Here is a 26,910-nt window from a genome sequence, read left to right as displayed (position 1 = left end):
CCCATCTGACTGGTGTGTGTGTGTGTGTGTGGTGTGTGTGTGTGTGTGTGTGTGTGTGTGTGTGTGTGTGTGTGTGTGTGTGTGTGTGTGTGTCCACCCCGTGTGTGTGTGTCTCCACCCTGTGTGTGTGTGTATTCCTGTCAGTGTCTGTATGTATTCCTATCAGTGTGTGTGTGTGTGTGTGTGTGTGTGTGTAGTCCTATCAGTGTGTATACGTATTCCTGTGTGTGTGTCTCTATCAGTGTCTGTGTTCATGTCTGTGTGCGGTCACCTGACCCCTCTCTCTGTGCTCTGATTGGTCCCCAGGTGTGTGCCTGTCAGGTGCGAGCCACTGGTAAGATGTACGCCTGTAAAAAGCTGGAAAAGAAACGCGTGAAGAAAAGAAAAGGTGAAGCCATGGCACTAAACGAAAAACGCATTTTAGAAAAAGTTAACAGTAGTTTTGTAGTAAGTACTACCTTTTTTCTTCAACTCTTTCAACCTAATCGTTTTATTGTGTGTGTGTGTGTGTGTGTGTGTGTGCGTGTGCGTGTGCGTGTGTATGTGTGTGTGTGTGTGTGTGTGTGTGTGTGCGTCTCTGTCTGTGTGTGTGTGTGTGTCTCTTTGTGTGTCTATGTGTGTCTGTGTGTGTGTGTGTGTGCGTGTGTGTGCATTCTGAATCAATGAAGTACGTTTGGCCATGAGCGTTTATCTTACGATGTTTCTATGCTGCAGTGATGTATGTGAGGCAAAAGCACAGAATACCAGCTGGTAAAATCCAAAGCATCTCTCTTAAATACCAGTTTGGGTGCCAGATTGTGTCCCCCACAAGCGAGTGCTTGTGTGTCGGCCAAGCCAAAATATTTACGTTGCCTTTCCTTGGCTCTCAACAGTTTTTTTTTTTTTGTTTTTTTTTTGGAAATTGTGACAAATTGGTGGCAGGGTCGTTGCTTCAGCCATTCATCTCTCTGGCACTTTGCCTCGGAGTGAAAAACATTTGGGAACACGAATCTGATGTTATTATACTGTGATTCTTAAACGGATACAGAGCCGAGGTCGTGTTACAGCTGGCTTTTGTCTCAAACACATCCTGCTCAATATTCCATGTTAGACTGTGCTGCTGTCGTGTGTGTGTGATTGAACTGTTTATTCTGCTGCATTTATTTATGTGCGTCTATCTCAATATGTTGGTCAAAACAAATCCTCAGCGGAATTTCGATGGTGTGTGTATCTGTGTGCGTGTTCTTAACGACATAACTCAAACATTACACAGATGGAAAGCATGTGGAAACAGTACGGCCGCTTTCATTACATTTGATTGGACGTGCAAAACCTCTCAGGTGTTTTGAAAAGGAAAAGGAAAATTTAGCTTTGGCCGCAGTTTTACGTTCGTCATAATGACTGCGCCGGGGATGAGAAAATTACACTAAGTGGTTGTTTAACATTCTTGGAACATGTGTAGGAGTAGCTGTATAGGTTAGCACGTGGCTGTTGGGCTCAGGCCGTGAGTGTGTGTTATCCATACTCTGTTACGTAAACCAGTGGTGGACTGGGTAGTGTATCGTTAGTTAGGAGATAATACAGCAAAGCAGAGCACAAACCAAGTCAAAGTTAGCCTGTTTATCACCGCAACCTTTCCTCTGATCCTTGTTGCGGTATCAGAGTAGTTTTCAGTTCGTTTTTCTTGTTCAGAGTATAAACTGAGCTGTGTGTCCTTGTTGGCGTGACTCACTGTGAACACGCACACAGAAACACACACACACACACACACACACACACACACACACACACACACACACACACACACACACACACACACACACACACACACACACACAGAGAGAGCATCCCACCTTCCCACCTGGTAGAGGCGGTGGGCAGGAGCGGGGTGTGTGGGTGTGTGTTGCGATGGGGCTCCTGTCAGCTGGGACGGGCATGTGCTCCGTGTGTTGGCTCCGTACGCTGCAGGCAACGAGCGCAGTGAAGGCAGCGCGGGCAGCGGGCGCACTGCGCAGTGGAGGCAACGAGTGCAGTGGAGGCAGCGAGGGCAGTGGAGGCAGCGAGGGCAGTGGAGGCAGCGAGGGCAGTTGCTCTGCGCTCGCAGTGGCTCTGCATGCGTCTCCCTGGCAGCTCTGTTTCCTAGCATTAGCTGACCAACCGGGCCCTAGAAAGGAGAGGAGAGAGGAGCACTCTGCTGCTCCTCCTCTCCGTCTCCCCCTCCCCCCTCCCCCCTCCCCCCCTCCCCCTCCATCACCCCCACCTGTCTCTGTCTCCGTCTCCCCCTCCATCACCTCCCCCCGGTCTCTGCCCCAGGCCCTGGTTCTATTTGCTTTGCCTGCCCAGTGCATATCATCAGTCAACGCTGTAAGCTCATGTCCTAGTACACTAGTATACAGTGTACCCGCGACACGTCCAAGTTCCAAATATTGTGTGTGTTTGTGTGTGTGTGTGAGAGAGAGTGCATGTGATCGCTTTAGAAGGACATGGGGGTAAAATCGCGGCCTTGGTGTGTGTGTGTGTGTGTGATGGCAGGGTGACCCTGTCCTATCCTCTTTAAGCAGCTGGTGACTCTGCTATGAGCCTCCTTGTTTTCACACAATCATCACATTCCCTGCCCTAGTAGGAATTTCTTATGAATCTGATGGAATGACAGGAATTATATATTACTATAACTATGATATTGAAGTTAATTTAATCGGCAGGTTCAATTATCATTCCAACCAAAGTAACTTTTCAGATCTCTCTATATAGACCCTGTGTGTGTGTGTGTGTGTGTGTGTGTGTGTGTGTGTGTGTGTGTGTGTGTGTGTGTGTGTGTGTGTGTGTGTGTGTGTGTGTGTGTGTGTGTGTGTGTGTGTGTGTGTGTGACTTTGCTGTCCATGCTGCGGAGAGCAGATGGAACTTCTCCCGATGGCAGCAGCATCCTGCATGCATCCAAACATTAAACCCCCCCTGTGCCGTTGACCTCCAGGGAGGGAGGGGGGGGGGAGGGGAGACTCAGACTCAGACCACAAGTGATCTCGTTTAGTCAAACTACTCTCCCATTATGATGTATTTATTCGTCAGCATTCTGCGCCTCGAACCCAATCAAAGGAGGAATCCTGTGTGGTGTTGTCAACCCGTCCGTCGTCTGTGTATTCCATTTAAAGGGGGTGATGTTCTGCCACCAGGTGTGAGTGTGATCAGCCGTCGCAAGCCGTTTTGAAAATCGGCTTGCAACGGCTGATCACACTCACATCTGGTGGCGTAACAGCACCCCTGTAATCGTCTCATTAGTGTTGCCGTATTATCGCGACCTCCCTGCCTCTACCCCCCTCAAAATCTTGCTTCCTCTCTGCTCCTCTCTCCCCCCCTCTCTCCTCCACCTCTCTCCCCCCCCCCCCCCACACCCCCCCCAGGTTAGCCCTCGCTTACGCCTACGAGACGAAGGACGCTGTGCCTGGTGCTGACCATGCATGAACGGTGACCTCAGTCAGCTTTACACAAGTTCAATCTAACTGGGCAATGGTGCTCGACGAGCAGCGCGCCATCTTCTACGCCGCCGAGATCTGCTGCGGCCTGGAGGACCTGCACCGCGAGAGGATCGTGTACAGGTCAGAGGTCACACTGGGGTTAGGACGGGGGGGGGGGGGGGGGGGACGGACGGACGGTCTGGTTTGTGTCAGACACCTGGAATGGTAGAGCTGCAGGGAGAGGGGGGGGCTGACTGAGTTATGTCGAGGAGGATGTGCTGATGAAGTTGTGTTGCTGTGTCGATGAGGTTGTGTCGATGAGGATGAGGTTGTCTGGATGAGGTTTTGTTGTGTCGATGGGGTTGTGTCGTTGTGTTGATGAGGTTGTGTTGTTGATGACATGAATGTTACAGGGGCTGTAGGATGCGTTTAGTGTGTTTACATTTAGGCCGTTTCACATTTTATTTTATTGTGAAAGGTTGAGCGTGGAATGGCTTTCCGTTGAAACCCTCTCGTGTTGGAAGAAGTTGAGTTTTTTTCTGAGAACACATTTACATTTACATTGAGGGCATTTAGCAGACGCTTTTATCCATAGTGACTTACAACAATATATCTCTGTCGGTACGGTAAGCACACTCATAGAACCAAGTGCCAAGCACTAACAGTCGTGAGGTTAACCCATTCCCTATAGACAGCAAAGATATCTAGGATAAGCTGCTACACCATGCAAATATAGTGTGTTTGTGTTGTTGTTGGATGGGTGAGGAAGTGCTGTTGTTTTTGCTGTTTGTTGGGTTGGGTGGACGTAGAGATGAAAGGTGGGGGAGATCCACACACACTCTGCCTGATGACATAGGGTCCATGACAGAGGGTGTAACAACATGAACGTGTGTACACAAAGATGGCCTTAACTGGATCTTTGTAATCAGTTTTGACATTTGACACAGTTCTGACATTACTTAGCTAAAGTAAAGACAGGGCTTTAGGCTAACAGGCCTAAACCAACCATTAAATCCGGCCGGTGAAGGTTCTGAGGGGAACCTGCCGCCGGTCGTATTTTCCTTGGACGTGAACCGGTCATACAACTGACGATTATGTGTTAATGACCAGGTTGCTCTTTAACAATAGGGCAACCTGTCTACTTCTGCTGAGTAGGGTCTTGCATCTCGTGCCAACACAAACACCGTGGTTAAACAGTAGTCTTTAAACCCACAGCCAGCTTCCAGTGGTCCAATCCTGCACAGAGCGATTGTGGACAGGTTCTTTCACATTTCAGTTGTTGCTCAAAACACAACGATGCAACCTTTACTGTGACCCTGATTTGAGTCTTTATTTAATTAAGTGAAGATAGGGGATGAGATGGAGGTGTCCTTTAAGGCTTTAGTGGAGAGGGCCCGTGCGGCTGGAGGAGCAGAGTTGAGGAACAGGTCAAACCCGAGTCCTGGAGGAAGTTTATGTGTTTAGCCCGGGCTCCTCCTGCCCGGCCCGGGTCAAGCCTCGCCGAAGACGGAATATAAATAAGACCCGAGCTGTTTATTGTGTTTGACCTTTCGGTAAAAGGTGGAGCATGGAATGGCTTTCCTCTGAAACCCTCTAGCGCTGGAAGTAGTGGAGCTTTCCCTGAGTACATTTACATTTACATTGAGGGCGTTTAGCAGACGCTTTTATCCACAGCGACTTACAATCACAACATTTATCAGAAGAAAGAGCAGCAACAATATATATGGCTGTCGGTACAGTGAGGATGTTCATAGAACCAAGTGCCAAGCACTAACAAACGCTAGGTTAACCCATTCCCCGTATACAACAAAGATAGCCAGGATAAGATTCTACACAATGCTAAGTACTATTTCTAAGTGCCAGGACGTACAACATACACTAAGTGCGTAACAAGAGTACAGACCTGGTTGTTATCGATCCAGAAGTCCTCAATGTGGTAATACTTGTGTGTGTGTGATTTCAACATTCAATCGTGCATGAGTAACGCAACGTGATTCTTCTTCTGCAGGGATCTGAAACCCGAGAACATCCTCCTGGACGACCGCGGTGAGTCTCTCTCGGTTGCTCATCTTGGCCTTCAAGAAGCGCGTCCATTTTTTAAGCCAACTCACGTTTATCACATTCTCCCCGCCCATCACTTCCTGTAGACCTTCTCTTGCGATCCCGTACAAATAGTTGTATGGGCGTAGCTTAAACGTGGACGCCCGTCATGTCAACCAGCATAGCATAGCATAGCACAGCAGAACATTCCGTTCAGGAGAAGCTCATGATAACCAGCTAGCATAGCCTAGCATAGCCTAGCATCAAATCACAGCAGTGAGAGTGGGGGCCGTTGGCATACTTTCAGATCCCTTACAACTATTTGTACGGGATGGGAAAATCCCCGGCGAACGTTTAGTTTGGCCGGGGACTAGGTTTAAGCTAAGCCTCGGTACACGGGCCTCTGACAGGCTGAGCAGTCTCCTCAACACCTCCCCCCCCCTAAACAGGAACCTGTTTATGTTGAACGTACTCCCAACCTGCTCTGTTTATACGGCGGCCTCAGAGTGGAACACGTGGAAGCGGAAGAATTAAACCAACACGTCCCTTTTGCTATAGGTTGATTAGCCAATGGGATAGACGTAGCATTGTTGCGCCGTTGTCTTGTCAACGTACGGTGCTATGCTATGTTGTGCTATGTTATGCTATGCGAGCTGGTTGACATGAGCTGTCTCCTGAACGTGATGCTTTGCTACGCTATGTTCTGATACGCTATGCTATGATATGCTATGCTGTGCTTGCTGGTTAACATGTCCCTCTCCTTCCCCAGGCCACATCCGGATCTCCGACCTGGGCCTGGCCGTCCAGATCCCAGACGGGGAGACGATACGAGGGAGAGTGGGGACGGTCGGCTACATGGGTGAGAGGCTTTCACAACAATCCATTCTCCCTCTTGCCCTTTCTCATGTGTTTTCTGTCAGACTCGGAGAACGTTTGAGGACGTCTGAGAAGGCATTCCTCTGGCCCGAGTCCTGCCTCGCTGCTGGCCGGTCTTCATTATCAGCCCCACATCTGTCTTTCTACCTTCTCTGTTCTCCCTCTTTTTTCACATGTGAACGGATTGACGTCACGTTTCCTGTCTGTCGTTTAAACAAACCCCTCTCCTCCTTCCTCTCGCTCTTTCGTCTTTCTTTCTTTCTTTTTCTTTCTTTCTTGTTCCGTTTTCTTTCTTTTTGTCTTCTGTTTGTTTCGGTTTCTTTTTTCTTGGTTTGTTCCTTTCCTTTTTCCTGATTTTTTTTTAACTTACTTTCTCACTCACTCACTCATTAACTCTCTCTCCCTCTCTCCCCCTCTCTTTCACTCCCTTTCCCTCCCTCTCTCTCTCCCTCACTCACTAACTTTCTCCCTCCCTTCCTCTCCCTCTCTCTCCTCTCTCCCTCTCTCCCCTCTCTCCCTCTCTCCCTCCATCCCTCCCTGCCTCTCTCCCTCCCCCTCTCTCCCTTCCTCTCTCCCTCCCTCCCTTCCTCTCTCCTCTCTCCCCTCTCTCCCCTTCCTCTCTCCCTCCCTCCCTCCCCGCCTCTCTCCCTCCCCCTCTCTCCCTCCCTCCCTTCCACTCTCCCTCTCCCTCTCTCCCCTCTCTCCCTCCCCCCCTCCACCCTCCACCCTCCCCCTCTCTCTCCCTCTCGTAGCTCCGGAGGTGATTCAGAACGAGAGCTACACCTTCAGCCCAGACTGGTGGGGTCTGGGCTGCCTGGTCTTCGAGATGATCCAGGGCCAGTCGCCGTTCCGCAAGCGCAAGGAGCGCGTGAAGCGGGAGGAGGTGGACCGGCGCGTCCGGGAGGACCAGGAGGAGTACAGCGACAAGTTCTCCGAGGAGGCCAAGGACATCTGCAGACAGGTGAGGAGGAGGAGGGGATGGAGGGAGGAGGAGGAGGGAGGAGGAGGAGGGAGGTGGAGGGGGGGAAGAGGTGGAGGGAGGAGGAAGGGAAGGAGGAGGAGGGGGGGGGGGGGTAAGGGGAAGGGAGGGGGAGACCGGAGGAGGGAGGAGACACGAGGAGGAGACTGGAGGAGAAGGAGGAGGAGGAGGAGGAGGAGGAGGAGGAGGAGGAGGGAAAAGGTGGAGGACGGAGGGATGAGGAGGGGGAGGAGGAGGAGGAGACTCCAGAAGAAGGAGGAGACCCGAGGAGGTGGGAGGAGGAGGAGGAGGAGACTCCAGAAGGAGGTGGAGGAGGAGAAGCCTGGAGGAGGGAGGAGAAGGTTGAGGAGGAAGGAGGAATGTGTGGGAGTGGGAGCAGCTGCTTTCCCAGTGCGAGCGAGGAGAGACGCCCTCTCTGATGTCATAATTCCTCTTTTCTTTCTTTGTATTTTCCACCGAGTCTATTTAACGACCCGTCCTGAGAAGCTCCTCTTCCTCCCTTCCTAGAAGACTTCACCGCCCACCACCACCCCCCCCCCCCCCCCCCCGTCACCCCCGAGAGCAGACCCACACTGGAGGGCAACCGGGGACTAGGAGCAGGTGGGGGTGGTCTGGGGGGGTGGGGGGTGGGGTTATGGTGACGTAGTGGAACATTCTGACCTCTGGGTTGAGCCGAGTCAAAGACACCCCAGGGAGGGCGGGGAGGGAGGGGAGAGAGAGGGAGAGAGAGAAAGAAAGGAAGCTAAAGTAACAGAATACATAGGCAGAGAGAGAGAGAGACAGAGAGAGAGAGAAAGGCTGTTCTTATCAGCAAGATAAATATCTCCACCGACCCAAAATAGCCAAGTGGTAAATGTTTTCGAGAATGAGGGTGTGTGTGTGTGTCCGCTCGTGTGTGCGTGTGTGCGCGCACGCGGGTTCTGAGGAAGGATTTAGCTTTCATGAGAACCGCTTTTAACAGAAGTGATTGTTAGGAGGAATGTAGAAGTGGGGCGACAGGCACTAAAGAGACGACTAGAGAGAAAGGAACGCAGGTAGCCGGCTCTGACGTCGGCAGCCGTCCTCCTCCTCCTCCTCCCGTGTGTGACAGGCCGCCCACAGGTGAGGCGAGGCCCCGGGTGGCTCCGTGCTGAGGCTCTACTACGGGGGTGATGTCACGCCACCGGGGGTGTGAGCGTGGTTAGCCGTTGCAGGCAGTTAGAGAATCGGCCCTTTTTCCCCCCTGTGTTTTAGTGACATCACTAGTGGGGGCGTGTCCACCTAGATGTAACGACGGATAGATGAGCGGAACGTTTGCCGCCGTCCACTGGGCGGGGCGGGGCCGGTGGACTGATCTGTCCGGCGTACATCCAGGTGGACACCCCCCCCCGCGATGATGTCACTAAAACACAGGGAAAAAAGGCCGTTTTTTTTTTCTCCAAACGGCTTGTAACGGCTGATCACACACACACACCTGGTGTGATAACATCACCGCCTTAAGGCCACGAGGCCTCTCCTCCGCCATTCTTTAACACTTGAACCTGATTCAGCCTCTCTGGGTCACCTGACCTCAGAAGGTGACTCGACAGGTATTTTGGATGCGTCTGTGCATGTGTTCGCCCAGATACTCCTTCAGAGATAACTCTCTGCTATGTTGGCCTCCTCCTTTCTCCCCCCCTCATCCTCATCTTCCCCCACATCCCCCTCCACCTCCACCTCACCGCTCCTCCCCCCTCCTCCCACATCCCTCCTCCTCCCCCTCACACAACACTGACGAATGGGAAATGACGAATGAGACGCTCTTCAGCGATTCCTCTCCCATTTCCTCCCCTCCCCCCCCCCCCCCGATGTCACTTCCTGGTCTCTGATGTCACTTCCTGTCTGTCCAGCTGCTGGCCAAGGACCCGAAGGAGCGGCTGGGGTGCCAGGGGCGCGGGGCGGTGGAGGTGAAGCAGCACCCCATCCTACGCAACATCAACTTCAAACGGCTGGAGGCCAGCATGCTGGACCCGCCCTTCAGCCCAGATGTAAGACACGCACGGACACACACAGACAGACAGACAGACAGACAGACAGACAGACAGACAGGCAGAGATAGACAGACAGAGAGACACACAGACACAGAGGGACAGACACACACACACACACACGCATGGACAAAGAGGGTCAGACAGACACAGAGATAGAGACAGACAGGCAGACAGAGAGACAGGAGACACACAGAGACACACACACACACACACACACACACACACAGAGACACACACACACACAGATACACACACAGAGAGAGACACAGAGAGAGAGACACACACACACACACACACACACACACACACACAGAGACACGCATACACACACTCACACTCACATTCACACACAGATACATATGCACACACAGGCCAAATTACCAGCATAAGCTTGGGAAATGGAAAATGTTATCAACAAAAGCAAAGCTTTTAAGTAACGCTGTTCACAATGACGGTCGGGTCATCAGTTAATCCGGTTTAACCACGTTGTTCTCGGTGTAATTGCATTACAACGTAATTACACCGCACGCTCATTCACTAGTTTCATTTCGTGGGGTTATTCCCCCTTTAGTTGTGTACTGACTCCCTGACCTCCGTTCTCTCTCAGCCGCGGGCGGTGTACTGCAAAGACGTGTTGGACATCGAGCAGTTCTCCACGGTGAAAGGCGTCAACATTGACCCTACCGACGATGACTTCTACCACAAGTTTGTGACGGGAAGTGTCTCCATCCCCTGGCAGAACGAGGTACTGCGGGTCGGGGGCCTGATGATGTCATCCATTACGCATTGTCTCTCAGGTTACAGAGCGATGACTTCATGGGATATTTACATATGAAAATGAAGATTGATCGCAGATTAACACTGAAATACACGTGTGTATATATATATATACACACGTGTAATTCTGTTACTTGTGCTAAGTGGTGGAATCCAAGTAATGTTTAAGATTACATTGACATTGACATTTAGGGCGTTTAGCAGACACTCATATCCAAAGCGACTTATAATAAGTACATTTGTCAGAAGAAGGAGAAACAATATATCGCTGTAGGTACAGTAAGGAAGTTCATAGAACCAAGTGCCAAGCACTAACCATCACTAGGTTAACCCATTCCCCGTATACAACAGAGATAGCTAGGATAAGACGCCACACAACTAAGTACTATAACTAAGTACGACATACAATAAGTGCGTACACATTAAGTGCCAGGACGTACAACATACAATAAGTAGGAGCGCTGGGAGGGGGTGGCTATGCAGCATCAAGGTGAACTCTGAACAAGAACCATCTCTTGCTGTGCCTCCATCCGTCTGTCCGTCTCTCTGTCCCTCTGTCCCTCTGTCCCCACGTCCCTCTCTCCTGGGTGAAGATGATCGAGATGGAGTGCTTCAAGGAGATCAACGTGTACGAGACGGACGGGACGCTGTGCTCCGACCTGGACGTGAACCGGCCCAACCCGCCGCCAAAGAGAGGCTTCTTCTATCGCCTTTTCAGAAGACAGGCAAGTGCCAGCGCTCCCGCTGCGACCGTCCGAGGGGGTGGGGGCTGAGGTACCTCCTTCCGTGCTTCCTTCCTTCCTTGCTTCCTTCCTCTTCAAGGCCTACGTCTCCGGTAACCTCGAGCGAGGCCGTAACGCGGCCTTCTGCTGTTCTTTCTGTGATTAATAATCTTCTGTTTACGTTAGTCGGATTCGGAGCATTAGAAATGGACATTCTTGGGCGTTGCCTCTGTTCCCGTAGACCTGGGAATGTTTCAAGGACATCTTTTTTCTTTTTCCATTTCCATTCGTTCCCAAGTAGCAAGGTAGGTTTGGGTCAGGGTTCTGTACGCTAGTCTCTATCTCTTTCTATAGTCTAGTCTCTATCTCTTTCTATAGTCTAGTCTCTATCTCTTTCTATAGTCTAGTCTCTATCTCTTTCTATAGTCTAGTCTCTATCTCTTTCTATAGTCTAGTCTCTATCTCTTTCTATAGTCTAGTCTCTATCTCTTTCTATAGTCTAGTCTCTATCTCTTTCTATAGTCTAGTCGCTCTCTTTCTATAGTCTAGTCTCTATCTCTTTCTATAGTCTAGTCTCTATCTCTTTCTATAGTCTAGTCTCTATCTCTTTCTATAGTCTAGTCTCTATCTCTTTCTATAGTCTAGTCTCTATCTCTTTCTATAGTCTAGTCGCTCTCTTTCTATAGTCTAGTCTCTATCTCTCTATGTTGTTCTTCACAGTTTTATATTTTTCTTGGTTTCTTTCCTTCACTCTTAAGGTTTGTTGAGGGGGGGTCTTTGGCAGAAGGTGTGGGATTGCTAACGATAAAACTAACCATGATAGCAGGTGACAACTAACATAACCCAGATCTATCACTTCTACAGACTAACCACCTTATCACGTCGGATACAAAGCATTTACATTTAGGCATTTATAAGACACTTTTATCCACAGCGGCTTACAACAAATACATTTGTCAGAAGAAAGAGAACCAACAATATATCGCTGTCGGGTACAGTAAGGATGTTCATAGAACCATTTTTTTTATGGTAATAATACGTAGTTCACAATTAAAAACAATTCTTAGTGAACGTAACCGTCCTACATTGAGAATACACTTTGCCGTCTCACTGACTACTAACTAAACTAACTCCCAGCATTCAAATGTGTTTCAATACATGACCAGTGGCATTCGATTCAATACACCGAGGATTTGTGTTTCACACGTTAACTCAAACCCCCTTCATGTTCTGATAATGCTGTAGTAGCGTTGTTAATTGTCCTTTAATTGGTAGTTTGACGTATTTTTTGCTGTGTTTGGCAAAGCGGCCGTGTCCATAAAGTGTCCCTCTCACCCCTCCGTAGGTGTGCTTTAAGAGCAGTTACAGTGAAGACGAGCACGAGGAGCCCTCGCGCCTTTAAACCACTCCCTCCTCCCTCCCTCCTCGCCACCTCGACTCCTCCCACCTCGCCACCGACCTCCACCACCGACTCCAACCGAGCGCGAATCTTAGGAACTCAGTGAATGTTGACCTGTATTTATGAGCTGTATTAAAATTGTATTATAACTAAAAAGAAAAAAGTATGAGTTTAAAGATTTTGTACATTTGTACTTGAATTTATGTCTAGATGTATATTTTCACTAAAGGTTGTATTGTACAAAAAGCCATAAAAGTACCACTTGAATGCATACATAACATTTTTTTTTTTTGTTTCCTTTTGGAATGAGTTTGGAAAAAATGTGTGTTGAGGAGTTTTTTTAAGAAGCACAGAACCAGGAGTTTTTTTTTAATTTTATTTCTCAATGTAGCATAAGGCCTTTTGTTTTGTATGTGCTGTACGTTTTGTTATCGTTGATTTGGCAAAATGTGACGTGTTGTTAGTACATCAAGTTCACCAAATCACTAAAGCTAACCCCTTAGCCTCCAGGCACCCTCCGAGCGGTCTTCAGTAGATCTCTTAAAGACATGGATTGGAGCGATCCTGTGGTGACAAATCTAATCAGAGGCGGCCATGTTGTCGCCGTGCTGCTTAAACCTATCCATTTGTTTCCCAGATTCACACCTCGTCCAACTTCTTAGGTGGAAGGATTCAAGTGGTTGATTTGGAATCATGCGCCATGATAATTCATGCCCTGCAGCTCTGGTTGTGATGATGAACTGGTATGTACTGTATGGATGGCTTCAATTGGTATTAGGCTGCTCTGTGGATACTAGCATTAGCAAACATCACCCTCCTCTAGGTGCCTAGAGAAAAGCGCTTCTAGCAGAGACGGCATGCATCTCTTGTCTGACAATCTCTTAGTCAACAGGTACAACACACTTAATAATCATCCTTACCATTTAGTCAATCAGTTTAAGTTGGATGATGGAACTGGATTTTGTTGTTGTTTTCTGGTCTTCCACTAGTTTTTAAGCTCAAAGTGACCAGGCGTCCAAAACCAAATTAGATTCTGGATTCTTCTGGAAGTAATGTTACACCATCGACGTAAGACAATGCTGTTCTTTTATAAATCTTTAGCTCTTTAGCTTTATTCTGTTTATTTTCCACTTTTGTTTGTCATTCTTACTGAACGATTACAGATCCATTTGAGCTCGGCTTAAAAGTAGATTTCAAATCAAACACACTTTCAAAGAGTCTTGAGTTGCCTGCATTATTTAACACTTTTTATTTAGGTGCTGTTTACCTGTTGATCATAGATTACGTGATGCTTGTCGTGCTAGAAGACCCACCCATGTCATTGATCAGCTATATCTAGAGGAAAAGCCGGGCTGAGAAAGGAGAATTATCACCATTTACTACTTCACCCAGATCTTGTACGTTGCTCTTCCATAGGAAAGACTTAACAACTGATTGCATGTTCTTAGACAGGCCAGGGAAGGGAAATTAGCTTTCGACACCCGCCTATATACCTATGTACAGGAAATCTTAACAACTCGCATAATCCCATTTCTGTGCACTTTTAAATACACATGGAACATTCTTCAAAATCGGCTGGTTTATGGACGAGCTGACTTTATGACATCCTGGATTGTATCAGGATTTATTATGATTAGCAAATGTATGTGCCCTTTGTAGTTCAGAGAGTTCAGAGTTAGCTATTTTGAAATTGAATTTTTCTTGAGACAAACCTATTTTACCCCCTCCTTTGTTTTAATGCTGTGAATATCTGAACTAGACTCATTGGCTTTGTGTGCATTTATAATACTGTAACTATATACAACTTTTGTAACATTTGCCTAATTATTTAAATGCAACCTGACCCGAATACTAAAAAACCAAGTTTGCCAACCCCATTGCAATGTCATCGTCAGGGTTTAACGGTCCACAAAGTGTTGATTCTCTGCGTTACATGAACACTGTAACTCCCCATCACCATCAATGAATGCGTTCACCCAAGGAACTCAGACTCGTTGCAAAATGACATTGAAACCCGTGGGAGGCCAGCGTGGTTTTAAGAGTAGAAAACAAAGTGCCACCTTCTGTTATATTGACGATTTGCGGTGTACAGCTGCAGACTCGTAGTGGGTTTGGTGAGTTCACAAGCTTTGTCTCAACCAGCACATTCCATTACCAGATCAGGAATAACACAAACGCATTTAGTCCTCCATGGTTTGTCCTCACTTGAGTTTTCCCGAGTATCTTTGTTGATTTTTTTATTTTAATTTTTTGTTGTTCTCAGGCACATTTCAGAGCCAACTTCTCTGGCAAATGTAGATTTATGCCTTTAATAGGTCTTCGCCTCAAAAAAAACTTGTAAAAATACATCTTTCTAACATTTAACCTATACGCTTTCACAACCAGGAGAGAAAAAAAGAATATTTTCCATCCAAATAGCAGTAAAGAAATGTTTTAGTTTTATTGCACTATGGTGTGTACTGACAATGACTATAGGTTGTGTCTTTTAACCTGTTGCCAACGATACCAAAAGCATCATTTATACTTTTTCCTTTCTCACTCTGATGAACTTAATGCAGAAAGACTGAGCGCCTTTTATTGTACGTGCCAACGACCAACGTTTCATTTCCGACCCCGCCCTCCTCATTCGACCGGGTTCTCTCTCATCCACTCTGAGTTCTCCAGAGCATCAAAGGAACTTTGAAAAGCTGAACAGTTTTGAATGTCCACACTAAGTGCATTGCAATGCCTGTTTTAAAAAAAAAAAAAAAAAGAGAAAAAGACCTATGTTTTTATAACTCAAAGCATGTATCGGTTTGTAATACTACAGGTTCCTTGTACATATAATTGATCTTCTAGTGCCAACATACCACACTGGTATCTAAAGGACGACTTTATAGCTAGCAAGGTGGCCCGCAGAACCGGGCTCTGTCTGAGTAGTCTGACGTCTGACGGCCCCCCCCCCCCCCCTCCCCCCTTTCACTGTACTCCAGAGATGGCAATGTCTGCTGCCCAAACTCGGTTAACGCTCAGAATAACGGGAAACTGATGTTTTGTTGGAGGAAGGTCAGAAGTTGCCTCATAAAGTGAGGTGTAAAAAAAAAGTGACCGCCGTGATGCTGTGAGTTGATGGACGTCCAGGGAGGGCGGGGGAGGGGGGCAGGTCGGACATCAGATGTTATTCACACAAAAGGGTCTCTCCTTAGTTTCTTCTTTTTGTAATTGTACAGTCATGTTGTTCAACCACTGCAGTCATTGTAATTCTTGTACAAGTTGTATCACTGGTTGTTGTACCATATCTGACATTTGTAATTAATTATGAAATAATACACTGCCGTTTGTATAAAAAATACATAGGTCCCCTGGTTTATTTGTGTCGTGTTTACCTTTTATGTTTTTGTAGTGTTATGGAAATATTATATTCACACATTTTTTTCAACAAAAATATTTTTGGTTGTTCCCTATTTCAGAGCCAACTTATCTGGCAAATGTAGATTTATGCCTATAATAGGTATTCACCTCAAAAACCTTGTAAAATTAATCTTTCTAACATTTAACCTATATGCTTTCACAACTAGGAGATAAAAAATATATATATTATGTAATATTGTAATACACATAAAAAATGTAATATTTTTGATGTCATTTGTCGTTCTAGGATTAGGGAACTATTATATTCACACATGTGTTATATTTTAATAGTACTGGGTTCAATCCCCAATGTATTTAGACACTTTATTAATTTAATAATGATCTTTATTATAAACAACTCGTAGGATAATATTTTATTAACCAGAAATACATTCTGGTGTTGTCGCAGCATAAAAGGACAAATCAAACAAGTCTATATAGGATGAGGGAACACAAATAACAATATACATTCCATAACTCAATAATTACTCTCCTATATATAGGCTACAATGCATATTATACAATAAAAATAAAAGGCTAAACCAATCCAGATTATGTTGACATAATGAGGGCGGTAAGTGCAGTTACCGCAGTGGACCACAATGAGCCCTGAAGTCAATTGTATTCGCTCTTCATTTACTTTGTCCGTCTCCCTTCAAGTAAGTAATTACATTAATTCAATCCCTGAGAATGTAGATGTACATTAATACTAAGCAAAAATGTTTTTATCCGTTAATTAAAGCATCTTTCTTGCTTGATTCAAATCAGATGGAGGACCTAAATCGTTAAACGACTGTCCGTGGCTAAAACCATGAAGTAAAAATCACTATTTGTTATTATATGTAAATGAAAATAAGCCAAAGGTTTCATTATGACCCTATGGATTTGAGTAAACTCGTGACCCACCCCTCCTCCATCCACAACGCGTTCATTGGCCTCCTCTCGCGTCAATCAGAGTCAAACGGCCGCTGATTGGCCAAGCGCCATCGCGTCTGCTCCACTCGCTGCGAAGCTGTCACAAGTCCACTTCCTTGTAGGATTTGTCAGGGCAGCAGCGAACCTTAAATATGCATTTCATCGCAATGCATCTCATTCATTAATGGACGACCTCGTGAAGGAATAGCAAACCCAACTGACCGAGGAGAAGGCGGAGAGGAGGTGCTTAGAGGAGGTGGAGGAGCAGTGCGTCCGGCCGCGCCGCCTCGCCTCCCCGTGGCGTCGGTGTTCTGACCAAAATGGCCACCATGGAGAAACTAATGAAGGCCTTCGAGTCCCTGAAGTCGTTCCAGCAGCAGCAGGGTCCCCCCACGGTGGAGGAGCTGGTGCAGAAGCAGTAAGTGATCATCTGGAGGAGGAGAAGGAGGAGGAGAAACCAAACGCATCTCCGCAGCATCTCTGCAGCCCTGCAGACCTGGGACTCTGGGTGATGCTGGCTCTGATGCTGCTGCTGGCTGGCTGGAGGGATGCACCCGATTGTTTTGACGCTTGAGCAAGAGACGTCATATCTGGTCTGCGGTTCGGACAGGGGGCGAGATGTTTGATGGATGTGTAGATCTGCCGGCTCAGCGGTGCGGTGTGTGTGGTGGTCGGCCCCCTTGCTGCGGACTCAGTGGTGTTGTTGTAGCGCAGGCACCTGCCAAGGGCCACAACACAGGACCTGTTTATGTCCAGGTTCTGCTTATGAGGTAGAATCACTGCGTAAACCTGGCCATATGCGGTGCATATCCACCATTGCGCACTCGTTTTACGCACGCTTGCAACCCTGCGAACCGCAAACCCGATTTGTGTTTCTGGTGACAGCTGCGCTCCATTGTCTGTTGTTGACATGATGCACATTGTTCCTTCTCGTCCGTTTCCACCTCAATGGAAGTGGGAACTGAGAGGGGCTGGGTGTAATGGTTGTAGGTAAATGCACTTCAAAAGTGCACGGATGTTTTTGCAATATGTTATAATTTCGTCCGTTTTGGGCTCTTTTTTTATGTCCCCCGATTCACCTCTCTCTGTTGTTGCTTCTCCGTCCTCCAGGAAAAAGGAGCAGGCTGCCACTAAGAAGGACCGCGTCACCCATTGCTTGACGATATGCGAGAATATTGTAGCCCAGTCTCTAAGGTAGGACCTGTCTCACTACTAGCGTTCAAATGCGTTTCAAACATGACCAGTGGTGTTCAGTTAAATACACTGAGGATTTTTGTTTCACATGTTTGCTCAAACCCCTTTTCTGTACTTTCCTGCACGGTGGTTCATGTGTTGCTGACTGTTATTAATTACAAGACAACCGTTTTTAAAAATAGTACTTAGTTGTGTAGCTTCTTATCCTAACTATCTCTCTGTATACGGGGAATGGGTTAACCTAGTGATTTTTAGTGCTTGGCACTTTGTTCTATGAACATCCTTACTGTACCGACAGCAATATATTGTTGTTTCTCTTTCTTCTGACTAATGTGTTTATTGTAAGTCGCTTTGGATAAAAGCGTCTGCTGAATGCCCTAAATGTAAATGTAATTGTCCTTTTAATTGGCATATTTTTATTTTGATCGAGGAATCATTGTATAATATCTTCCCTGTATAACGCATACATTATTGCATGTTGTTTTAAGTGCAGTGTACTCAGATGTAGATCAGAGTTTAAGACGCATATTGGGGTCAGTGTGTGTACTATGACCGCTCACTTCTGCCATGCTTCTGTCTGGACTTTGTATCTCTGGGATCAGAACTTCTCCAGAGTTCCAAAAGCTGCTGGGCATCGCCATGGAGATGTTCCTTCTCTGCAGCGACGACAGCGAATCGGACGTCAGGATGGTGGCTGACGAGTGCCTCAACAAGATTATAAAAGTGAGCGGCGCACCACTCTTCCACCGTCACGTTTGTATCGTGTTCAGATGAGCTGTAAATACTACACAGTTTGTACATTTTGCATTGAATTATGGCCAGACTGACTTTGATCATGACCATTGATCAGGGATCACGTTCTGGTGTGTTTTATGTAATCACCAGTAGAGGGAGCTAAGCTAAATGCAACATCTCTAACGAGGAGGGAAACGATCTATTTCCATAACTTGAAAGTAATAATACATTCTATAGTAGTGGCTTTTTCAAACGGATTACTTCATGGATCATTGGCACTTGGTTCTATGACCATTCTTACCGCACCGACAGAGATATATTGTTGTTCCTCTTTCTTCTGACAATTGCACCTATTGTAAGTGGCTTTGGATAAAGGAGGTTTACAGTCTGCTCGTCCCTCAGGCGCTGATGGACTCCAACCTGCCCAGACTCCAGCTGGAGCTGTACAAAGAGATTAAGAAGGTACACCCTCCTAAACCATTTGGTTGATTGGATATTTGTTGATTCGGAAAGTTTTCATCGTGGTTATCTGACAACAACCTGATGTGTGGTGATGATGTGCAGAACGGGGCCTCGCGGAGCCTGAGGGCCGCTCTCTGGAGGTTTGCGGAGCTGGCCCACCTCATCAGGCCCCAGAAATGCAGGTATGGAAACACACAAACGCCAAGGTCCCTGTGGAGCGGTAGAGACTAGAGTGGTTCTGATACCGATAACAGTATCGGAAATTCATCCAATGCTGCCTAAAATGCAGGGTTAGTATCGGCAAGTCTGTGCGCCAATCCGATACCATCACATGACTCATTTACTACACAGGCAGAGAACATCACAAACACTACAGCGATATGCTGCGTTCGTTAACGGTCGGAGGTGGAAAGTCGGAACGGGAAACGCTTCATCTCCGACCAACGTGCGTTCCGAGCTGCCAAGTCGGAAAAACATGGACGCTCACACTTAACTAGAAGAAAACAAATGTGTTATTATAATTATAGATTATAAATTAAAATGATCTAGTTCTGAAAAAGGCTCTGAAATACGACTTTACATTGCCGTCATTTTTTTATCGGAAGATCTGTAGTTGAGACAAAAGGTTTCTCCCACTGCTTCACACGGTCGTCTCCCGTCCTCTGATTGGCTGTACCCAGGCCCTACCTGGTGAACCTGCTGCCCTGCCTGACCCGGATCACCAAGCGTCAGGAGGAGACGGTGCAGGAGACGCTGGCCGCCGCCATGCCCAAGATCATGGCCGCGCTCGGACAGTTTGCCAACGACGGGGAGATCAAGGTACAGGCGCCGAGCTGGGGCTACACACAGCACTGTAGTGGGGGGTCGAAGGTCAAAGTCCTGTGGGCCTGATTGCAATGGGCCCTGTGGAAATGAGCATTTATCCTTTGGTGAATGTTGTATGTTCTACGCCCTGGCACTTAGACATAGTACTAAGCATTGTGTAGCGTCTTGTCCTAGCTGTCTGTGTTGTGCACAGGGAATGGGTTAACCTAGTGATTGTTTGTGCTTGGCACTTGGTTCTATGATCATCCTTACTGTACCGACAGCGATATATTGTTGCTTCTCCTTCTTCTGACAAATGTACTTATTGTAAGTCGCTTTGGATAAAAGCTTCTGCTAAATGCCCTGAATGTAAATGTAAATGGTGAATTTTAGTGAAGCAATTATTTAGCGATCAACCGATGCAATATCAGACGCTCACCCTGTGAAGGCACTTGGTGTTCATTCTGATCAACCTCCTCGTGGCTCGTGTGCGTGTTTCTCAGGTGCTGCTGAAGTCGTTTGTGGCCAACCTGAAGGTCAGCTCTCCCACCATCAGACGCACGGCGGCCAGCTCAGCCGTCAGCGTGTGTCAGCAGTCCAGACGACCCAGCTACTTCTACACCTGGCTGCTCAACGTGCTGCTGGGTAGGGGACATGCACACCTGGACACACTCACAGTCGCACACATGCACGCACGGACACACACTCGCACACCTGCACACACTCACGCCCTCACACACTCACTGATTGAAAAACATTCCCGCACTGTTTATCAAAGAATAAGATGCGGTGCAGGACTGTAAGTTTCACTCCACAGTGACCAGATTATCTAGAGCTGTGTGGCTCCCACACACACACACACACAGAGGCTCTGACCCACTGTCTCTCCTCCCCCGCCCCTCCCCCCCGAGCAGGCCTGCTGGTGCCGGTGGACGAGGAGCACGCCAGCCACCTGATCCTGGGCGTGCTGCTGACCCTGCGCTACCTGCTGCCGCTGCTGCAGCAGAACATCAACGGGCCCAGCCTGAAGGGCAGCTTCGGGGTGATGAGGAAGGAGGTGGACGTCCAGCCCACGCCGGAGCAGCTGCTGCAGGTAGACTCAGACTCCGGGCGAAGCGCGTGGACGTTTGTGCCACTGTGGGCGAGCAGAGTCGCTCACCAGCTTCTGCAAAAGACTCAAGACTCACCTGTTCAGAGTTCACCTGGACTCAGCATAGCCTTCCACCCCCCCCCTTACCCTCCCATACCCCTCTTACACACTTATTGTATGTTCTACGTCCAGGCACTTAAACATAGTACTTTGTGTACATTGTGTAACATCTTATCCTAGCTATCCTTGTTGTATACGAGGAATGGGTTAACCTAGTGATTGTTAGTGAGATATATTGTTGAGATATATTGTTGTTTCTCTTTCTTCTGACAAATAATCAGTAATTATTGTAAGTCGCTCTGGATAAAAGCGTCTGCTAAACACTGTAACCGTGTCCCCCCCCCCAGGTGTACGAGCTGACCCTCCACTACACGCAGCACCGCGACCACAACGTGGTCACCGCCGCGCTGGAGCTGCTGCAGCAGATGTTCCGGACTCCGCCTCCGGAGCTGCTGCACATGCTCATCACGGCCGGCAGCATCCCGCACGCCAGCGTGTTCCGGCACGACGCGGAGGGCCGCGCCCGCTCCGGAAGCATCGTGGAGTTCATCGGTAAACGCGGCGGCGTCTCAGGTCTTTCGTCAGACCGGTTTGTTTTGAATGCAGTTAGTCTGTACCCGACATGTTTGGGTGACGTCGGTGCCATCCGATGGTGTGTACCATGTTTGGGTACTATTTGCAAACTATGTCGGGTACAGACCTCACCCCAAAAACGTCGGGCGACGGGCGTCACCCAAACATGTCCGGTACAGACGGCTGATGCTATGGACCTCGCACAAAAAATATCCACCGAGACGTCGCCACACAAACCCAAACATGTCCGGTACATGTTTTGGGTGAAGTTTGTGTGACGTCCGTACCATCGGCTTTCTTTACGGATGGTACGCGGGCATCACCCAAACATGTCCGCTACGGACGGCTCTTGGTCCGGACGTCACCCACACAGGGGTGAAGTCTTCCTTTGGGCCGTTTGGGCAGCTTTGGATTTTCCTGCCGAATTCTTTAACACAGATAATACTTAGCACGTATTTCTACACAGAGAGCATTTAAAAAAAAAAAAGGCCATTTACTAAAACACTTGTCCGAAGCCTTAAGTGATTAGTCTGCTGCTGAATCGTAGCTCCGTGATAAAGGAATCCATACTGTGCCGCGGTGTTTGTCCACTAAGCTGTTTGATGAGTGCTGCTGCCCCTGCTAAGGTTTCTGCGTCTCCGCTTTCTAATCCATTCCTCTTATCGATCTTAATACCGTGGATCCCTTTTGGGCCAGAATGCTGCTGGAGCTTTTTTAGATTCCTCTTCCCCTCTTCCTTCACTGCTCTCTTCTCTCTTCTCCTCTCCTGCTCCCTGTCTCCTAACCCACGCAGCCGGGGGAGGGGCCGCCTGCAGTCCCCTCATCCTCAGGAAGCAGAAAGGTGATTGGTCTACGTGGGTGTGGGTGTGGGTGACTGTGTGTGTGTGTGTGTGTGTGTGTGTGTGTGTGTGTGTGTGTGTGTGTGTGTGTGTGTGTGTGTGTGTGTGTGTGTGTGTGTGTGTGTGTGTGTGTGTGTGTGTGTGTGTGTGAGAAAGTCAGTCAGTCAGTCTGTGTGTGAGTCAGAGTGTGTGTGTGTCTGTGGGTGTGGGGGTGGGGGTGTGTGTGTGAGAGTCAGTCAGTCAGTTAGTTTCTGTGTGTCTGTGTGTGTGTGCGTGTGCGTGTGCGCGAGTGCGCGTGTATATATGACAGTCATAATCCAAACACAGCTCTTCAATTTAACACTAAGTAAACCCTGCGCGCTTCTAGTTTTCTCTGTGCTTCTCTCGACTCCTCTTCTTCGTCTTACCGCTGCTCCACTAACCCTAGCCTGTGAGCTCTGGGCTCCTGTGGGCCGTGTGTGTGTATCAGCGTCGGTGTGTATCGCGTCGTGCTGCTCGGTCCAGTGAGCAGCTCCTCTTTGGTTTACAGGCAAGATGCTGTCAGGGGAGGAGGACGGGCTGGAGGACGACCCCGAGAGAGCAGACCTCCCCTCTGGCTCCTTCACAGGTGAGAGAGAGAGAGAGAGAGAGAGAGAGAGAGAGAGAGAGAGAATACAGAAGAATACAGACACACAGATATGTGCAGTAGACACACACACTCACATAGAGACGCACGAACGACGAACGACTATCGTGCCACCTGCGTGTTCTGCTTCGTCCGGTCTGAAGTTAGTAGAGACTGACGCACTCCTCGGGGGGAAAAAAAAGTCCAGCCGCTCACCTTAACAGAGAGCGATATAAAGTAGCGAGATCAGGCGATCTGCTACTTTATATCGTTCTCAGTTCAGGTGAGCGGCAGTGCTTTTCATCGACTAATCAGAGGAGCGCGTCAGTCTCTGCGGCGCAGTCATTGGACGACAGGCTGAGTAGTGCACCCCGTCCCGTCCCGTCCTGTCCCGTCCCCCGCTCCGTCTCGTGACGCCTCGGGGCCTCCCTCTGCTCTGTCCTCCCCCAGCGGCGGTGGTGGGGGGGGGCCGACGGCGTCGCGGCCCCCCAGGCGGACATCATCACGGAGCAGCCGCGCTCCTCCCAGCACAGCCTGCAGCCCGGCGACTCGGTGGACCTCAGCTCCGCGGAGCAGGGCGGGGGCGGCGGCAGTGGCGGCGGCGGGGGGGCCGGCGGGGGCGGCGGCGGGGGGACCTCCCCCTCAGGGACCCCCGAGTCCCCCAGCGGCCCCGACGAGGACATGCTGAGCCGCAGCTCCAGCGGCGGGGCCAACGTCACGCCGGAGACGGCGGACTACACCACGCCCGAGAACGCCACGCCGGAGGGGGGGCCCCTGGGGGACGGCGGTGGCGGCGGCGGCGGGGGGGCGGCGGTGCCGCCGGGGGAGCGCTCGCTGCCGCCCAGCGACTCGTCCCAGACCACCACGGAGGGGCCGGACTCGGCCGTCACGCCCTCGGACGTAGCGGAGCTGGTCAGTGGAACGCACACTGTGTGTGTGTGTGTGTGTGTGTGTGTGTGTGTGTGTGTGTGTGTGTGTGTGTGTGTGTGTGTGTGTGTGTGTGTGTGTGTGTGTGTGTGTGTGTGTGTGTGTGTGTGTGTGTGTGTCAGGACTGGGGGGTGTCTGTCTGTCTGTAATGGGGTCAGTGTCTGTGTGCCTATACTGGGAGGTGTGTGTGTGTGTGTGTGTGTCTGTAATGGGGTCTGTGTGTGTGTTTTGATTCGTCAGACCGTATTTGTTAATTGAGTGTGAGGGGAAAGAGTAAATCCCAATGCCTGCCAGAGAGAGGGATCTGATTAATTGTACCCTCTCCCGTGGTCTCGTTAAGCGTTGCCTGGGAAACAGGAGACTTCAGAGGCGGTGATTAACTTGAGGTCCATCGACACGACGATGTCTTTATGATCGGGAGCAGAGGACGCTTGCTTAACACCTGGATTAAAGTCAAAAGTCAATCTGTGATAGGATATCAATGATGAGGGCGACAGTAGCTCAGAAGGTAGAGCGGGGTTGGCTGGTAACCGGAAGGTTGCTAGTTCGATCCCCGGCTCGTCGAGGTGTCCCCTGAGCGAGACGCCCTCACCCTGACTGCGCCCGACGAGCTGTGTGAATGTGTGACTGAATTGGTTGTAAGTCACATTGGATCAAAGCCTCTGCAAAATCCCCTAAATGTAAATGTAAATGTAGTGCCTTGCTTTTGAAGACCGTGCGTTCTGCTAATTTTAACGTCTTTGGTGGACCCCCTCCATCCCGCCTCACACCCACCCCCCCACCCCCCCCACCCCATTCCTCGCCTTGTCGCAGTTGCGTTCTCAGTTGCCGCGGGCGACTGCTCCGCCGCCCTCTCTCTCGCCAACGTCCACCGAGGGTCCGGACGCCACAGACAGCGACGCCTCCGCCGCCGGCACCCCCTTCTCCCCCTCCTCCACCGTCTCTCTGTCCCCCTCCTCCTCCTCCTCCTCCTCCTTCTCTGCCACCTCCTCCTCTAGCACTAGTGACCAGGTCAGCTGATTGGACACTTGTATCACTCATTGGGAGTAGCTTGCTTTTCTCTTGCCATTTCCCCCCCGTCCCCGTCCCCCCTCCCCCCTCCCCCCCGTCCCTCGTTGGTTGAACCCGATGCACGGAGCCGTGGCCCCTCCCCTTCTCATCCCCCACCCTGCGGTCCTCATGATGGCTGCCTTGGCCCCTCCAGTGCGGACCCAGCACCGGGCCCAGTGTGTTGTGAGGGCTGCGATGCGATGCTCTGTTTTCGAACAGAAAACCGAAGCAGCATCTGACTCTTAGTGGCTTGCGGAGAAGATGTAGTTTGTAGAAGCATGGTAGCTTCCCCATTTGATGTTCGCCGCCAGGCTCCTGGTTAGTACTTGGTTAGTTTGTTCTGTTTCCGAATGCGCCGACGGGCTTTTGTTCAGCGTGGATCAAAAGCCTGCGTACTTCTCCTGCTTTAACAGCAGGACCCGTGCCCTGCGAAAGCCGGCGAGTCCTTAAAGTCCTGCTTTCCCCCGTGAGATGTTTGGTGGCTCTGTCCAGTTTCCTTGATCCGAGCATGCCTTCTAGAGGGGTCGTTCTGTCTCCTTTTGAACTGTTCAGTATGTTTGTTTTCAACCCATCCAGCCCCAGCCCCACCTGTCCTCCGGTTGAGAGATGGTTAGCTAACTAGCCGGCTACAACCCTGACTATATTGTGCTTCTTCCTGCATGCGGGTGGGATTTCAACTACAAGACTCATAGCTGTCACTAAGTCTCTCTGTCTGTCTCTCTGTCTCTCTCTCTGTCTCTCTCTGTCTCTGTCTCTGTCTCTCTGTCTCTCTCTCTCTTTCTCTCTCTGTCTCTGTCTCTCTGTCTCTGTCTCTCTCTCTCTGTCTCTCTCTCTCTCTGTCTCTCTCTCTCTCTCTCTGTCTCTCTGTCTCTCTCTATCTCTGTCTGTCTCTCTCTCTGTCTGTCTGTCTCTCTCTCTCTCTGTCTCTCTGTCTCTGTCTCTGTCTCTCTCTGTCTCTGTCTCTCTCTGTCTCTCTGTCTCTCTGTCTCTCTCTCTCTCTCTCTGTCTCTCTCTCTCTCTCTCTGTCTCTCTGTCTCTCTCTCTCTCTCTCTCTCTGTCTCTCTGTCTCCCAGGTGTTGGATGGCAGTGACAGCCAGTACTCTGGGATGCAGATCGGAACCTTGCAGGATGAGGAAGACGACGGCTCCGCCCCCCTCCACAGCGACCCCCCAGAGCCCTTCTCCCACTCCATACTGGGTGGGTCCCAGTTACATTCAGCAGACGCTTTCATCCAGAGCGACTCACAATCAGTACCTTTTGTCAGAAGAAAGAGAAACAACAACATATCTCTGTGGGTACAGTAAGGACGTTCATAGAACCAGAAGTGCCAAGCACTAACCATCACTAGGTTAACCCATTCCCTGTATACAACAAAGACAGACATACACAACTAAGTACTATATTTAAGTGCAGGACGTACAACATACAATAAGTGCGTAACAGGGGTGTTTTGAGGGGGAGAAAGGGGGAGGCTATGCAGAGTCTTGAGTCTCTTGCGGAAGTAGGTGAGCGACTCTGCGGTCCCGCCCCGGCTCATTCAGAAGACAAGCGCCCTCGGTTCTGATGCACCCTGTACCTCCTGTGTTCTGTGTGTGTGTAGCTCTGAGCAAGCCTCACCTGCTGGACGGCCGAGGTCACAACAGGCAGGGCTCAGACAGCAGCGTGGACCGCTTCGTACCAAAGGAGGAGCCCACAGAACCTGAACCGGAGAACAAGGTACTAGACCCCCCCCCTTACTGGGATGAGGTTCAGGGACTAGACCACTAGGTCACTTCAGAGACTAGACTGGATCAAAGTACCGTCACCTCTGATCCGACTCCGTCTTCTTTGTCTCCTCCCAGCCCTCGAGGATCAAGGGTCCTATTGGCCATTACACAGACCAGGGGGCGGAGCCTCTGGTGCATTGTGTCCGCCTCCTCGCCGCCTCCTTCCTCCTGACTGGACAGAAGAAGGGTGAGCGTCAGCATAATGAACACCATTTACATTCAGGGCATTTAGCTTTTGACGCTTTTAGCCAAAGCGACTTACAACCGT

At 49.4% G+C, this 26,910-nt stretch overlaps 2 protein-coding genes across 2 annotated transcripts in view; both read left to right on the top strand.

Annotated features, from left to right (window-relative positions):
* The first annotated feature begins 318 nt into the window (after positions 1-318).
* Positions 319-15,543, top strand: LOC311340961 (G protein-coupled receptor kinase 5-like). Its single transcript, XM_084465877.1, has 9 exons — positions 319-451; positions 3,383-3,572; positions 5,440-5,477; positions 6,241-6,330; positions 7,100-7,308; positions 9,195-9,332; positions 9,943-10,080; positions 10,706-10,837; positions 12,180-15,543. Exons 2-9 carry the CDS (start codon positions 3,484-3,486, stop codon positions 12,234-12,236), a joined length of 891 nt encoding a protein of 296 aa, XP_084322003.1. The 5' UTR covers positions 319-451; positions 3,383-3,483; the 3' UTR covers positions 12,237-15,543.
* A 1,102-nt stretch (positions 15,544-16,645) lies between these two features.
* The window catches only part of htt (huntingtin), a gene marked incomplete at its 3' end in the record, with an annotated part of 33,227 nt that continues 22,962 nt past the window's right edge, over positions 16,646-26,910 (top strand). The window contains 15 exon segments of the mRNA XM_084465346.1: positions 16,646-16,956; positions 17,649-17,732; positions 18,335-18,455; positions 18,870-18,929; positions 19,032-19,111; positions 19,610-19,748; positions 20,237-20,378; positions 20,648-20,826; positions 21,231-21,435; positions 22,825-22,902; positions 23,350-23,363; positions 23,365-23,811; positions 25,950-26,073; positions 26,477-26,592; positions 26,718-26,829. Coding sequence (XP_084321472.1) covers positions 16,859-16,956; positions 17,649-17,732; positions 18,335-18,455; positions 18,870-18,929; positions 19,032-19,111; positions 19,610-19,748; positions 20,237-20,378; positions 20,648-20,826; positions 21,231-21,435; positions 22,825-22,902; positions 23,350-23,363; positions 23,365-23,811; positions 25,950-26,073; positions 26,477-26,592; positions 26,718-26,829 — 1,999 coding nt within the window. The 5' untranslated portion in view covers positions 16,646-16,858.

The sequence above is a fragment of the Micromesistius poutassou genome (assembly GCF_964030765.1).
Source record: "Micromesistius poutassou genome assembly, chromosome: 3".
In the NCBI taxonomy this organism is placed as follows: domain Eukaryota; kingdom Metazoa; phylum Chordata; class Actinopteri; order Gadiformes; family Gadidae; genus Micromesistius; species Micromesistius poutassou.
This window is presented reverse-complemented; position numbering and strand designations above follow the sequence as displayed.

Coding starts and splice junctions, on each gene's coding strand:
- LOC311340961 (XM_084465877.1), top strand. CDS start 3,484: ATGGTGCTCGACGAGCAGCGCGCCATCTTCTACGCCGCCGAGATCTGC. Junction 3,573..5,439: donor CGCGAGAGGATCGTGTACAG/GTCAGAGGTCAC, acceptor CTTCTTCTGCAG/GGATCTGAAACCCGAGAACA. Junction 10,838..12,179: donor ATCGCCTTTTCAGAAGACAG/GCAAGTGCCAGC, acceptor ACCCCTCCGTAG/GTGTGCTTTAAGAGCAGTTA.